This window comes from Electrona antarctica, assembly GCF_951216825.1.
Source record: "Electrona antarctica genome assembly, chromosome: 7".
Classification (NCBI taxonomy): Eukaryota; Metazoa; Chordata; class Actinopteri; order Myctophiformes; family Myctophidae; genus Electrona; species Electrona antarctica.
The window spans coordinates 36,760,497-36,775,453 of record NC_136812.1 but is presented as its reverse complement, the minus strand read 5'-3'; the positions used below and the strand labels follow the sequence as shown (position 1 = coordinate 36,775,453).

At 42.7% G+C, this 14,957-nt stretch overlaps 1 protein-coding gene and 1 long non-coding RNA gene across 4 annotated transcripts in view; one reads left to right on the top strand and one right to left on the bottom strand.

Moving 5' to 3' along the window:
* The window catches only part of kdr (kinase insert domain receptor (a type III receptor tyrosine kinase)), a 51,624-nt gene that overhangs the window by 8,957 nt on the left and 27,710 nt on the right, over positions 1-14,957 (bottom strand). For all 3 annotated transcript variants that reach the window (XM_079506459.1, XM_079506457.1, XM_079506458.1), the window contains exons 11-24: positions 13,807-13,936; positions 12,910-13,021; positions 11,995-12,339; positions 11,711-11,854; positions 11,427-11,558; positions 9,895-10,001; positions 7,833-7,968; positions 6,133-6,237; positions 5,802-5,915; positions 5,121-5,209; positions 4,552-4,702; positions 3,979-4,070; positions 2,378-2,500; positions 991-1,102 (exon numbers count right to left, since the gene is read on the bottom strand). In XM_079506459.1, coding sequence (XP_079362585.1) covers positions 991-1,102; positions 2,378-2,500; positions 3,979-4,070; positions 4,552-4,702; positions 5,121-5,209; positions 5,802-5,915; positions 6,133-6,237; positions 7,833-7,968; positions 9,895-10,001; positions 11,427-11,558; positions 11,711-11,854; positions 11,995-12,339; positions 12,910-13,021; positions 13,807-13,936 — 1,892 coding nt within the window. The remainder of the gene's footprint in view (positions 1-990; positions 1,103-2,377; positions 2,501-3,978; positions 4,071-4,551; positions 4,703-5,120; positions 5,210-5,801; positions 5,916-6,132; positions 6,238-7,832; positions 7,969-9,894; positions 10,002-11,426; positions 11,559-11,710; positions 11,855-11,994; positions 12,340-12,909; positions 13,022-13,806; positions 13,937-14,957) is intronic.
* The window catches only part of LOC306926945, a 251,928-nt gene continuing 238,760 nt past the window's right edge, over positions 1,790-14,957 (top strand). Inside the window, exon 1 of the long non-coding RNA XR_013790459.1 lies at positions 1,790-1,895. This is a non-coding gene — a long non-coding RNA (uncharacterized lncRNA). The remainder of the gene's footprint in view (positions 1,896-14,957) is intronic.

Here is a 14,957-nt window from a genome sequence, read left to right as displayed (position 1 = left end):
GCCAATGTGAAAAGGGTGGGATATATTCCTCAGCCTAGTAAGAAAATGTGTGAAAGATTTCACGTAAATTGCATGCTGCGTTCATGATTTGAGGCTTTTGTTCAAAACGGGGCAATCTTGCAAACTGAAAGCCAATTATAGCCAATTAGGATGGAATATGAAATATCGGACAGATCCGACTTGAGCACATGACCATAAAGATACTGTGTAACGATTTGTGAGATTTTTGGACAGAATCTGGAGGAGTAATATCAAAAAATGTGTTTTACAAAAGTCGGCCTCCTGGTGGCGCTATAAAAGGCAGATGCGGAAAATGCAGGTCAAAGGTTTGTCCTTGGCCTCTAGGGAGTGTGCATGCAACATTTCACGCAGATCGGTGCAGTTTTAGGTAAAAAATTAGAAAAGCTGCCTCATGGTGGCGCTATAACAGGCCGTTCTGGAAAATGCGGGGCAGAGGTTCATCGTTGGCATCCAGGGAGTGTGTGTGCAAAGTTTGGCATCGACCGGGTTAACGGTGCCGGAGATTAGCTGGTAACGGACGGACGGAAGGACGGACACACACACGGACGGACGGACGGACACACACACGGACGGAGTGCAAAACATACTCTCTCCCCATGCCTTCGGCCTGGTGGAGACAATTATTAATCACTATTATTTGTATCACAAAATAATCAACTAAAATGCAATCTGTTAAAAGGCAGAAGGCAGACATGTAATTTTCTATCCATGTTTCCAATGTTCAATGCTAAAAACACAACTAAATTATTAATCACTATTATTTGTATCACAAAATAATCAACTAAAATGCAATCTGTTAACCCATTGGCAAAACAAAAACAGCGCCCTCTTTTCCTTTGAAAATATATTCTCAAGACTATAACTAACATGTAATGATGGTGACCGGCAGGCGGCCCCAACCGACACTAGACTATAACTAACATGTAATGATGGTGACCGGCAGGCGGCCCCAACCGACACTAGACTCACCAAGAGAGAAGATCTCCCAGAGAAGGACCCCAAAGGACCAGACATCGCTCTGTGTGGTGTACACCCTGTCGAAGATGGTCTCAGGAGCCATCCACTTCAGTGGGAGACGCGCCTGCAAGCACAATTCAAATGTTTACTACACACAGTGAAGGAATAAGTACTGAAAGAAGAAGAAGTACTGACATTTTAAGTAAAAGTACCAATACCACAATGTAGAAATACAAGTAAAAGTCTGGTCTTCAAAATGTACTATTGGCATCAAAATATACTTAAAGGGTAAGACCACTTTTGTAGAGGTTTGGGTTGTGTAGTTACCTTGCCATGATGTAACTCCAAATGTGGACAAGAAATCAAAAATAATTTCTCCAGTGATTAGAAATTGATAATTCAAAATATGCTCCTCATTGACTTACATTGTACGCTGAAACAGCTCTCAAAGTCACTCTTTTAGTACGTAAACAAACACAAACAAAGTTGTTTCAGACAATATAGAGCAACACCAAAACTCATGTGGTTTTATTTCTTCATAAAAATGGTAACTTCCTGTTGATTTTACTATATGAAGATCTGGATCCGGATCCATGGATCCAGTCCGGGTTTTCTTCTGAATAAAAATGGACAAATCAACAGGAAGTTAACATTTTTATGAAAAAATAAAACCACATGAGTTTTGGTGTTGCTCCATATTGTCTGAAACAACTTTGTTTGTGTTTGTTTACGTACTAAAAGAGTGACTTTGAGAGCTGTTTCAGCGTACAATGTAAGTCAATGAGGAGCATATTTTGAATTATCAATTTCTAATCACTGGAGAAATTATTTTTGATTTCTTGTCCACATTTGGAGTTACATCATGGCAAGGTAACTACACAACCCAAACCTCTACAAAAGTGGTCTTACCCTTTAAAGTACCAAAAGTAAAATAATTTATTGTACAGAACGTCCATATGCAAATTTTCAAAATGTAAAAAAAACCATTGGAAAATAGCAGATCTACAAGCTCACAAAACGTCGCAAAGCATTGTGTTGTTAGCTTAGATCAGCTATTTTCAAATAGCCAAAGTATATAGGACTGAAGTGGTTAATGTACGTTTTGTAATAATAATCAGAATCTACAAAGTAACTAGTACGGTAACTAAAGTTTTCAAATTATTGTAGTGGAGTGAAATTACCATGTTCGCTTCTGAGATAGTGGAGTAGATGTAAAGGTGTTGAAAATTGAAAATACACAAATAAAGTAAAAAATAAAAAAAATAAAAGTACTTAAGTACAGTACTTGAGTACAGTACATCAACTTTATTGTACAGGGAACTTGCTTGGTGGCATGTACAGTAATAGAGGCGTCTCGGGACAGGAGTGCGGTTAGTACAGTAGTTGAAGCAGGACTCACGTCTCCCTTGCGGACATAGTCGGGGTCTTTGTAGACGTCCCTGGCCAGGCCGAAGTCACAGATCTTCACCACGTTGTTCTCCGACAGTAAGATGTTCCTGGCAGCCAGGTCTCTGTGAATACACTGAGGGGAAGTAATTGACAATATATAAAGTTACAACACCAACTTTGATGAGGCAGTATTGCTTTGTTTTAAAAATATATGGTTTTCTTTATTTCCTGAAAAATGTACATTTTTCATTTCCTGAAAAAATTTGGAGTTATGAGGTTTCCTCCCGACAGCAGAGATATCTAGCTTGCTGCTTAGCAGAAATGGTAAGATATATTTTTCTTTTTATGTACAGTATATTTTAGAGAACGGAAATGACAAACAGATGACAGCTTCCATTCGAGGAGTTCAGGGGGCATATAGTTGCAGACTCTACTGTATGCAGCATTTGAAGATTGTGGGAATAGTTGTCTGGCTTGAGGGACTAGGACCTAGTGTCCTAGTCAAGGGGGCAGGCAGACTTTCCAACGTTGAAGCTCTGGGTCCTAGTGGTAGGAGGAGGGACTACAGGCGGACCCGTGGATTCATGACCGGGAAACCCCGTGCAGCTGGGCTTTAACGTTGAGCGCTCGGTTGCCCTACGTCACTCAGGACCTCAAAGTTGAGGTCCTGGGAGGGACTTCCGGCAGTCTTCCGGGTGCTTCAAAACGCCACTGAGCAACTTCCACTGACATGAATAGCTGGGGGGGCGGAGCTTCGCGCTAGTTCAGTCTCTATTATATATATACTCTATGGTCCTAGTCCATCAAGCCAGATAAGAGGCTTCTGCCTGACAGTATATCGTTGCTGTCGAGAGGAAACCTCCTAACTCCATGTTTGAGGTTTTAGATTTTTTTTGTTTTGTTGCATAAATCAGTGCTATTAAACACCCTGTGTCTGTGTCGAAAATATTGAACCAATGGAAAGTAGTAAAAAATGTTTGGACAAAACCTCTTAACTCCATTGGACCCTCTGCAAAAGCAACTACCCCCACCACCTCTCTCTCTCTCTCATGCAAGTAATTGACAATATATAGAGTCACAACACTAACTTTGATGAGGCAGTATTGCTTTGTTTTCAAAATATAAGGTTTTCTTAATTTCCTGAAAAATTTATTTTTGGTTAGGTGGTTTCTTCCCGACAGCAGAGATAGGCAGCGGTGGCCGAACGGATTGCGGAACGGTCTTGATACCGGAAGGTCGCCAGTTCGAATCAGCAGTCCGACATGTTAAAATTACCACCGCTGAAGTGTTCTATGAGCAGGGCCTGGCTGGAAACAAGTTCTTGAGCTTAGCCCAGATACCCTGGGTAAATATAGTAATCATTTCATTTAATTTCAGGCAATGTGGTCATCTGCAGTGAGTGTGGAAATATAGTGGCCCTCCACAGTCCACATGTGTGAAACACAAAACTGTTACTTTTCAGGATTCAAATTCTTTTGATGCTGCAGTGTACTACGATCAAGTAGGGCGTTCATTTACGGAAACACACAAAACATTTGAATAGGTTTCTTCCCAACAACAGCAATATACTGTGTGTGGCTCTATTATGTGCAGGAGGGGTGTGGGTCCCACCTTGCGCGATGACAGGAACTCCATGCCCTTGGACACTTGGAAGCTGTAGCTGATAAGGTCCTCCATGGTCAGGTGGTCACAGTCAGAGCTCTCTGTGGTCACAGGAGACATTTCAGTAGCAACATTCTTTATTGTGTCAAATTAAAAACACAGGACAAAAACTGCAAGCAACGTCTGTGCAAATATGAGTTGTTTTCAGTAGGGCTGCAACTACTGATTGTTTTCTTGATTATGCTATCGATTACTTTTCCGATTCATCTAATTCATCTCGAGAGATGGTTTTTTATGTATAAAAAATAAATTGTATATCAACGATTCAATTTACTAAACGTTATTTTATAATATACTTAAATAGCCAATATATAGCCAAATATACTGAAAATAGCCAATCTACAAGCATTGTGAGCTTGTAGATCAGCTATTTTCACTATTTAGATTTTTTTCATTTTTTGGGGGGTGGGAGGGTGGTATTTTTCACCAATATTCACAAAACAGGAATAGATTATTGAATGATTCTTTAAAAGTATCGAGCTTTTTTTTTGTTGTTTAACATCAAATCAATTAGTACAGCACCTTTGGCGTTCTCCATGTTGTCGTGGGCTAATGTGGAGCACACAGCGGTTCCGGTGCAGATGTCCAGGTGCGGGCTGCTCCCCAGACCCAGGTCCCCTCCTGTCACATCCTCCGCCACGCGCACCCACTCCTGGTGACTCAACCTCTTCCTCTGTTAGGGCAGAGAAACAGAGATGCCAAATATGCCAACAATGACAACACCGTCAGTGAAATGCAGCGCTTGCAGCTCTTGTTGTGCCGCTGGCACAGACTTCTAACAAAAGTTTGAGACCAGATGTGAGCGTAGGCGAGACAGGTCGTAAAAATACAATACATAAATCATTGAATTCATTCACTGAAGAGAGAGGTAGTAGTGGCTGACATGAGATGGTCGCCGGTTTGCCCAAGACACAGTATCCAGTTTGCCCAAGACATTGCAACAGCAACAGCAGGAGACAACAGCTCCCTGTGTGCTGTATTAATAGTGGCAATTGCTACTAATAATTACGACGGGTTAAATACAGATTTCATTTTAGGCTACTGTATGCGCATGTCAAAGGCTTGTTTTTACAGGCAGTGAGGGAGTTTACTTTGAAGGGACTGTACTCTCCACGCTTGCTCTTCAGGTAGGTGGACAGGTTGCCATGTTTGCAGTACTCCACAATCACCATCATAGGCGCTGTGGAGAGAAAGGGTGATGGAGAGAAGATGATGCCGGCTAATGCCTCAAATGTGAATGTACTGTAAAGTAAGGCATACATACTTAATATAAATGTAAAATCAAATGTAAATCACAATTTTTTGACAAAACTAAATATATGGTAAACCTATGAGGTCTGTGCATTATATACACTGTAAAACAATCAAGTCTCATTTTAAGGATAACCTTATATATCGTCTCTTTTGGACATATTGTGTAAACTAACTGCCCTACAGTACTTCGTTGTACAAGATTGTAACATTGTGCCAAAGTAGCAAAAATGGCACAAAAATAAACTGATCTACAAGCTCACAATGCGTTGTGTATCATGTTGATGAAAGTGGTTAAAAGTGTCTGTGGGTTTTATTCATATTGAACCAGTGAAAACAAGAGCTTGTGACCAAATAACTACATTGGATCCATTAAAACACAGGTTATTTTTTCATCTCCGGTTTTGGTTTCCACCGGACAGTAAGTTCATTGCTTCTTTCCCAACATGTGTATAGCAGTGCAGCATGCCTGACGTCCTGGTTTAGTGCAGGCTCAGGTTAACTACAGTATGATGACTCACCTCCTGCTTTAGTGCAGGCTCCCAGCAGGTTAACCACGTTCAGATGATGACCGATGTGGATGAGAATCTTCAGCTCCGACATCAAGGCACGGTACTCACTGGAGGTGGCACCCTCTGGAACACACAGCCATCACTGTACCTCTCTCTCTCTCTCTGTGTGCGTGTGTGCGTGCGTGCGTGCGTGCGTGCGTGCGTGCGTGCGTGCGTGTGCCTGATTATGTCCTTGTCTGGATTAATATTAATGCGTGATGTGTCTGTATTTATCTGTAGATGTGTGTGGGGGGCCTACAGTATATCTGTGTACATATTATGTTCAGAAAAGATAATTTACCTTTAAGCATCTTGACAGCAACAGTAGTACAAGTGGTGGCTTTCTCGATACCAAAGGCGGCTGCCTCCACCACCTGTCCAAATGCTCCACGTCCCAATGGGTCGCCTTCAAAGCACAACATTTAGAATTGTATTACAAATGTAATTCACCTTTACAAAAACAACACCACCATTAGCCATACTTTCTAGGTTACACAGTGATTTGGAATTGACTTGACGCACACAAACCCACATTTCTTTGATCGCGTATTTGACACAAAGTCATTCTTTTTTTAAGTAGTTATTTGTCCGTGAGATCGACTTTAACTACATGAATGAATGAATGAATGAATGAATGAATGAATGAATTAAGTTGGTGATAAAAGGAAAGAGCACATCAGCACTTCCCCAACATAAAAAACACAAAACAGTTTATTTCAGTCAGTCAATTTGTGGTAACATAGTCAGAATTTCATAACCACACGGAAAATAACCACATTTCCGACCAAACATGTATAGGCTGAAGCAATAACTTATTTTGCTTACCTTTTTACAAAACAAAGAAAGATGAAAAAGGTACAAGGGCAAGATACTTTGATGTACATGTACGTAATTGCTGCACTGTACATGTTTATGCTATAATAAATACGATAATACAGAAGGCACATTCCATTTATGTTTTTATATAATGATTTATAATCTTATGTAATATTTTGAATATGTTTAATGAGTTGCACAATTTCACATCTTCAAGGCTGTTCCACAGCATTACTCCTGCGAATGTTATAACTCTTGTCTTTTCAGAAACATTGTATTTCTTCTTTATGAAGTATGTATATATTTTGTTTAATAATGGAAAACACAATAAGGCCCTAAAGCTTACAATGTAAAATGTAGGCATTTAGCAGACGCTCTTAATCCAGAGTGATTTACAGTAAGCAAGAACAAAATACATCAAATGCATAAAAATAGTCATCAAGAATCATACGTAAGCTAAGAACCTAACTACATACCTAAATATCTATATAATGAAAATATGAAGTCTGAAGAGGTGGGTTTTCAGACTATTGCGGAAGATTGAAAGTGATCTTATGTTTGGAGCTTATTTCCATGAAGGCCTCTACGAACCCTAGAGTCGCTATAGGGTGTACACATGCAATGACAATAGTGGATCTAAGGTCACAAAGTGTCGCATTGTGACACGTTTTTCTTTTAGTTTTTCAGCAAAATGATTTGGCGTAGGGTAGGGGGACAAAAGGAGGGGACCAAGTATAGACCTTAGATTATATATTAATAGAGACGGCACCGGATTCCTCCTCCCATCCACTTGCATTAAGTTGCTCAAAAGCACATGCGGCGATTTCACTCCTCCTTCCGGGTAGGAACAGAGTGCATTCTGGGATGGATTGCACCAATAACATGAACGCGCTGGCCGTTGACTATCATTGGGCCGTTTGCGCGCGTTCACGTATGAAACATTCGTTCACGTGTCATGGGCCCAATAACATGAACGTGCGCAATGATAGTCAACGGACCAGCGCTGCAATGACAAATTCAGCCACTATGTCCATTTCGCCTCCGGGTGCCGTCTCTATTAATATATACTCTAAGGTATAGACCCCTGGGGGACCATGGTCAACTAGATATAGGGTTTTAAGTGTTACAGATCCTTCTAAACCCTATCAAATACATTTGGGTGAGTGAACCCTGCTAACGTCTCACCTAGCTTCAGCCTGTCCCTGGGGAACTCCCACTTGTTGGCATCGTAAGTGAGCCGCTCGCACTGCTCGTCCATGGGCATGTCCTCGGAGTCCAGGATCATGGACAGATAGTTGGCCTTCAGGTCCCCACGGTATGGCTGAGGGACAGAGACACAGAGTTAAAGAAGGTGACAGCTTGAACAAGTGACAGAAAAAGACAAAACAAAGGCCAATAAAGGTCTAATTACGCATTAACCACTTAAACCGTATATACTTGCAGCAGTTGATTGAAGTACCACAGGGATCTGTACTAGGCCCCATATCTTTCCCACTAAATATCTTTGTGTAAAATAGCCAATCTAAAGCTCACATGATCAGCTATTTTCACTGAATGTTCACCCCAGTCCTGAGGACCTATCCTGAGGACTGGGGTGAACATTCAGTGAAAATAGCTGATGCTAGGGATCATGTGTTTAAGATCTGGATTCTGAAAAGCATGCTGAGGGAATTAAAACTCATCCACACTCTCAGATCTGTGCAAACAGTGTTTAATCCAAGCTTTGGTTCAGGCTCCATCCAGGGCTCAGACCAGTGTTGCCAGGTCTGCTTATTATAAGTGACTCTAGACTTGTTTTTTGTGCAAAGTTGCTAAATTGGTATACCGTACAGTACTTGCAGGTTGCATTTTTTGGGAGGCTTGTTTCCAAATGTTTTGATTATTTTTTAAACCAGTGGTTCTCAAAAATGTTCATGTCAAGGACCCCCAAATTAATGTGTATTTGACCACGGACCCCCATCTGAAATTTAAATGTGTGCCAGGGACCCCCGTGTTTATAAATTGAACACATTTCCGAATGGAAACAAGCACGGCAGGACTTTCTTTGTGTGCTAACCTTATAGACCATGCATGGCTCTATCTTGGGCGCGCCTTACCCTTTATCTCTAAACTTCTTTGACATATTTGACTATCTTGAAAAACATTTTAAAATAGTTAAACTAGCCGATCTTGACACGTTGTGAGCTTGTAGATCAGCTATTTTAAAATGTTTTTCAAAATAGTAAAAAATGGCAAAGAAGTTTAGAGATAGGCCTATCGGGTAAGGGGTGGCGCAAGATATAGCACAATGTTTGACTCAACTCTAATTTGCCCTCAAGCTACACACCTATATGTCGTCTATTTGAGAATCCAGCCATCTACTGAAGCTACATGTCACATTAGTGCATCCACTAAGGAAAGTAGGCTTTCTAATTACACAAACCGCCTTTGTTTTGGTGAGTAGGTAAAACGTTTTTTATATTTACGCTACAGACGAGGGGCTGGTCTGCATTTATGCGAGCGTAGGAAAAGAACAGAAAGTGTATTCAGAGTTACTGTAAGTGTTGTTGATTGCAAAGTACATTTACACATACCTACAATGTCATGGCCATAGAGCTCCAGCTGACCAGCTCTATGGCCAGCTCGGTTTGCTCAAGCCAGGGCAATGCTCAAGTCAAGTAAAAGTACCCCAAAATTGCACAGAACTGCAGTATTTGAGTAAATGTAGTTATCCCTGGACCACCGTGCAAAGTGGTCAGATGGGTGGGCCACGTGCATTTTCAGAGCATGTTATGATCAATCTATATTGTTTGTGTCCCGGCTTAGATCAATGGAACTGACATTATAAGTTCCTATTTAGCAGTATCACAATGAAAACTCACTCAAAAAAGTGAATGTTTTATTAATAAAAGCTTAGTGTTTTGGCAGTTATTTGGGGGCAAACTTGCAATATCCTCACGACACACCAGTGGGCCCCAGCCCACAGTTTGAGAATCATTGCTCCAGAGTAGGGTGCCCGTGACAGAGGAGCCCCGTCCAGTGAAAAAGGGGCCATGCCAGCGTCACGTGGGGTGCCTACGTGACTCAAAGGAGCACAGAGTGGCCCTGTTGTTCCTGTGCACAAAGGGGTGCCAGGGCAATCAGTCCTGCCATGCGTGTATGTGTGTGCCTGTTTCAAATCGTTATTATGGGGGCTTTGTGTGGGCAAGAATAGAAGGAAGGGAAAGAAAGTCGGGCAAAGGCAAGGTTCGAGGAAGCGCCTTCTTACCCTCTTTCTCCCGCGGATGACAAAGACGATGAGCAGCCAGAAGAACATGGCGATGACCACCGAGCCGATGGGAACGATCAGCTCCACGTTGGTCTTCTCCTCGGCTCCTGCAACGGTTGCCATCGTCAGTCACGTTCGTTCACAACTTGTCTCACCTGTCCTTAAAGCGTTTATGTTGCATTATCAAACTACCAAATCTAAATCTCTCTAGCGGAAATATCTAGCTTTTCTGCTAATTTCTTTTGAAGTTTTTTTTGGGGGGGAAAGTATACCATTTAAAAAAGAATAATAATAATAGTATTCTATTAATAAGAACAATAATAGTAGAATTTTCACCAATAATGATATGCTCAAATTAAAAATAGGTGGTTGTGGTAAAAAAAAAAAAAAAAAGTGGTTAAAATACAGTAGGCCTATATATAATTTTATATTTTTTATCTGCCTCTGTATTGAGAAATGAGTGCACTGAAAGTACTGATGAAGTGAAAAAAGAGGGTAAAAATGCACAACTTTCTGGTTGTCAAAAATCTTCCTCTCGGCACACTGTTTGGGAACAACTTGTAAGTTGTATCGTACTTGTAAGTTGTTTGGCAGCATTCAACATGGGAGCATCAGGAACAGGGTTTGTGTGTTTGGGTTGGAGGGCGGCAACTTTTGGAATTGGGTCTGGCAGCCTGGTGTTTTATCTCATTATATCAAAGGCTCAGGAGTGACCAGTGCCAATGTCGACTTGGTAAAGCACTTCACAGTCCTGTCTTTATGGAACCCCATACCCTGCCTACCAGCTTATCATTAGAATCCGGAATTGCGTATCTCTACTAGACCGGCCAACTCGGGAACGATGCAAGTTGGGAATGCATGCCCCACCCGGTTATGCAATACCTGTTGTAACTGTAGCCACTGTCAGAATATATTTCCTATTATGTTTTCGCTGTCCTTATATCCCCTATCACCCTCCTCTCATGGCTATATAGTGTGGCCACCCGGCGCCTGGAAAGCAGCTGACAGGATGATGGTTGTGGATGGGTCACGTATCCCCCAGGCCCCAGCTCCTTGTTAGCGTGTTTGTTTGTTGCTGTGTTCCAATGATCAGTAGAGAACAGCCAGGCGAGGGGCGGGGGGTGACTGGAACTGGGGCAGGAGCAGGGGCCGGGCCTGGGGGCTGGGTCCTTTTGTCCTGAAGCCCCCTCATTGTTTTGTATTTAGGACCACCCTGGAGGATGTGTGCTAAACAGGGGCCGGCTTCCTGCCCTGCGGAAGTAAATAGTTTTTTGTGCTTCATCTTTTAATATAAAAAGAAATACGACAACACTTTTTTATTCATGTGTGTGAGCGGAAACCTTGAGACTGGCTATAAATACATTGGCTTTGTGATAGTACGGACTGCTCTGACTGGCGAAAGGCCCACACTCATCACTTCACTTATTCCTTTTTGACCAGTAAACAGGAAATGTGTCATTAAACCTCCCAAAACTTTTCAATTGGATAAGTAGCAGCATTTATTCGCTGCATGTTAAGAGCAGGGTTCTGACCTTCGGTCACTAAGTTGGCCTGTGACGTGTCACAGCCGCGGCTGTTACAGGCAGTACATGTGTACAGACCACCGTCCTCCGTCTTCACTCGCTGGATGGTCAGGGTCTGGTTCTGTTCGCTCAGAATCACACCTGGAAGCAGTCCGTGACAAGCGTTAGCAGCAGCCGTCAAATAATATATATATGTTTTGCTGCATAGTGCATGCAAAAAAAGTGTGCGCTGTTGTACCATGCTTGCATTGGAAAAGAAGCATTTGTGCAATTGCTCTGTGCTACGCTCTCACCTGAGCCCTGCACCACAGTGCGGTTGTTTTTGGTCCAGGTCACAGCGGGGCTGGGAGTGCCGGACACGTTACAAACCAGCACAGTCGTGGCACTGATGTTGACTCTTTGGTCAGTGAAATTCAGGATCCTCGCTGCCTCAAGAGCTAAAACACAAGGATAGTGAGGCAGAGTAAGTTGTTATTTCCCACAAAAACATCAGCTATTTATGATGCGCCTGGTGCGCCACACAATGCCCAATTAACCAAGTGTAATAAATCATTAGAAGCAGTAAGTTCGGTCGCACCTCTGAGGGACAGGAGGCGCAGCAGGCATGTCCTCTCGCCGGTTTTAACGTTCTCCACCTGGCAGGCGTACCAACCCTCGTCCTGACGGGACACGTTAGGCAGGAGCAGCTCCAGAGTCACGTTGGCGCCCTGCAGGCCGGACAGCACGGCCTGGGGCATGGGCTGTTGGGGCAGGGGCAGGACGCGGCAGGGCTGGACCGGGGGCAGCGGCTCCGACTCGGGGACGCCGCTCAGCCGGTACCAGGCCAGGTTCCCGTAGATCAGCCTGTCGGCCTTACACCTCAGAGCCACCAGGTCCTCCTCTACGGGATCCCTGCGCGGAGACAAACTCAACTCCAGGCCACCTGGTGGTGGGGGCACAAGATGGGCACACGCACACTGAGCAAATCGGGATTAGAATTGAACAGTGGTGGAAAAAGTGCTAAGTGTAAGTATAAATACGGCAACGTAAACTAAAAATAAAGTAAAAGTCCAGAATTCAAAATGTAATTGAGTTAAAGTACAACAAGGTAAACGTATTGGCATCAAAATGTACTTAAAGTAATAGTACTCATTATCCACAATCCTACAAGCTCACAATGCGTCGCCATGCGACGCATTGTGAGCTTGTAGATCGGCTATTTTCAAATGGCCGAAATGGCTGAAGTGGTTAATGTATGTTTTGTAATCATAATCAAAATCTACAAAGTAACTAGCAACTACATTTTTCAAATAAATGTAGTAGAGTAAAAGTACAATATTTGCCTCTGAAATGAGTAGAAGTAAAAGTATTGGACATTGGAATTACTCAAGTAAAGTACAAATACCTCAAAATTGTACTAGTACTTAAGTAAATTTACTTTGTTAATTTCCACCACTGGAATTGACGGTCTGACGGACAATAAGTGAGAGAACAGAGACAGCGCGGCGCTTACGTGTTACGTGGAAGAGGATGATGCGTGAATCCTGGCCTACTTTGTTGGTGGCCACACATCTGTAGAGGGCGTGAACCTCAGCCTTCTGGATCTTCAAAGAACTCATCGTTTTCTACACAGAAAACATTTGAGACATCAAGCATGATTCACATGAACATTGTAAATAGGGTTGTCCCAATCCGATCACGTGATTGGAAATCGGGACCGATCACGTCATTTTCAAATGATCGGATCGGGAACAAAAAAACGTGATTGGGACATCCCTTGTTTCAATATTATATCCATATCATGATATTAGACTAGACATTGTCGGTGAGTTTGGATATTTTACTATTGTGATATGGCATAAGTGTATAAAAAATTAAATCAGACCAGTCTGAAGCGAGTGGTGCAACAGCACCCCCTCTTGGTACTCTAAATATCGGGACATAGGTTAGGATACTGTTCTTAGGTTAGGATACTGTTCTTGGAGTGGGCTTTGGAATGACGGCGTGTAACCTGGTTTTACTTAAGCTGTAATTTATACAATTAAACAATTTAGTATTAGAAAAAATAACAGCTACAAGCTACGTTATGTGTTGTGAGCTTATAGAATGTAGATGTGCTATTTTTGCTACTTTAGACAATCTTTGAAAAGAAAAAGTGATAGTATCATCAGAATACAATATTATCTTCACAAAATGTATATTATATTGAGTCATTCGGTCAAATATATTGTGATATTTGATTTTATCCATATCGCCCATCTCTAGTATAGAGTTGACAGATTTGTATTGAAGAGATAGCCCCTTGAGAGGCAGCATCTCCTTTTCGAGGGGGTCCCATAAAAACATGAACAACAGACATAGATACTTACAATACAAGCATACGGATACATTCATACACAGATGTATGTACCTTCTGGGCGTGGTCGGTGTCAGGGCTAATTGGGTCGGTCACAGTGGGGTTGGGTCCGGTACTGGTGCTGTTGATGTTCCTCCATCCACTGCACTGATCCAGGTTCACCTCTGACCTCAGCAGTCCTGACCTGAACAAAAAGTCCCACTGAAACTCAACAACATGTAAACAAGGGAAGTTCTCCCATCTCCCTGTATTCCTACCTCTGACATGCACGCCCAGTTGCAGTCGCGACTCGCGAGGAGGAAGACAGACACAAACATAATAGAATAAAAATAGAGAACGGGTTTCATAACTGAAACACAGAGATGTTTTGTGGGGTTATGCAATGTATATCCAGATTGCACGCAGAGATGTTATGTCCACAAACTCATGTACGCATTGCATGCTGGGGAAAAGCCTACATTCTCTGACACAAAATACAGTTGGAAAAAAAAAAACACTACAGCAAAAAAGAAACCTTAGAGATATGGTTCTCAAACATTTTCATGCCAAGGTGTCAAACTGTCCATGGCCAGGGGCCACGGACCCCCATTCGAAAAGAATTTGGACCAGGGATGCCGTCGCCCATAAGAGAAAGATTTGTCAAGACTTTTTTCTTTTCAAATAGCTGATCTATAAGCTCACAATGCATTGTGATAAGATGCACTGTGAGCTTGTAGATCACCTATTTTCCAATAGCCAAAAATCAGTCATTTTGCTGGTCACCTCCTGAAACCCCACTCTCATGGACCCCTGGTGCTGGTTCCCGGACCCCACTTTGAGAACAACTACTGCTTTAGAGATATAGATGGGCGTCGTGTGACAATGGGTAAAGGAAGTCATGCGAGCAGAAAAGTGGCTCTTGATAGGAAGGAGTCCCTTATTCTGAGGGAGAGGACGGAGGAACAGGAAATGTAGCGTAGATGCCTGAGGAAGTGCTCTGATGTGTGGGCTGGAGATAAGAGCCTGCTGATGCTCTGCTCTGCTCCAACCCCTGCCCCCCTTCCCTTTAAGAGCCTGCTGATGCTCTGCTCCAACCCCTGCCCCCCTTCCCTTTAAGAGCCTGCTGATGCTCTGCTCCAACCCCTGCCCCCTTCCCTTTAAGAGCCTGCTGATGCTCTGCTCTGCTCCAACCCCTGCCCCCCTTCCCTTTAAGAGCCTGCTGATGC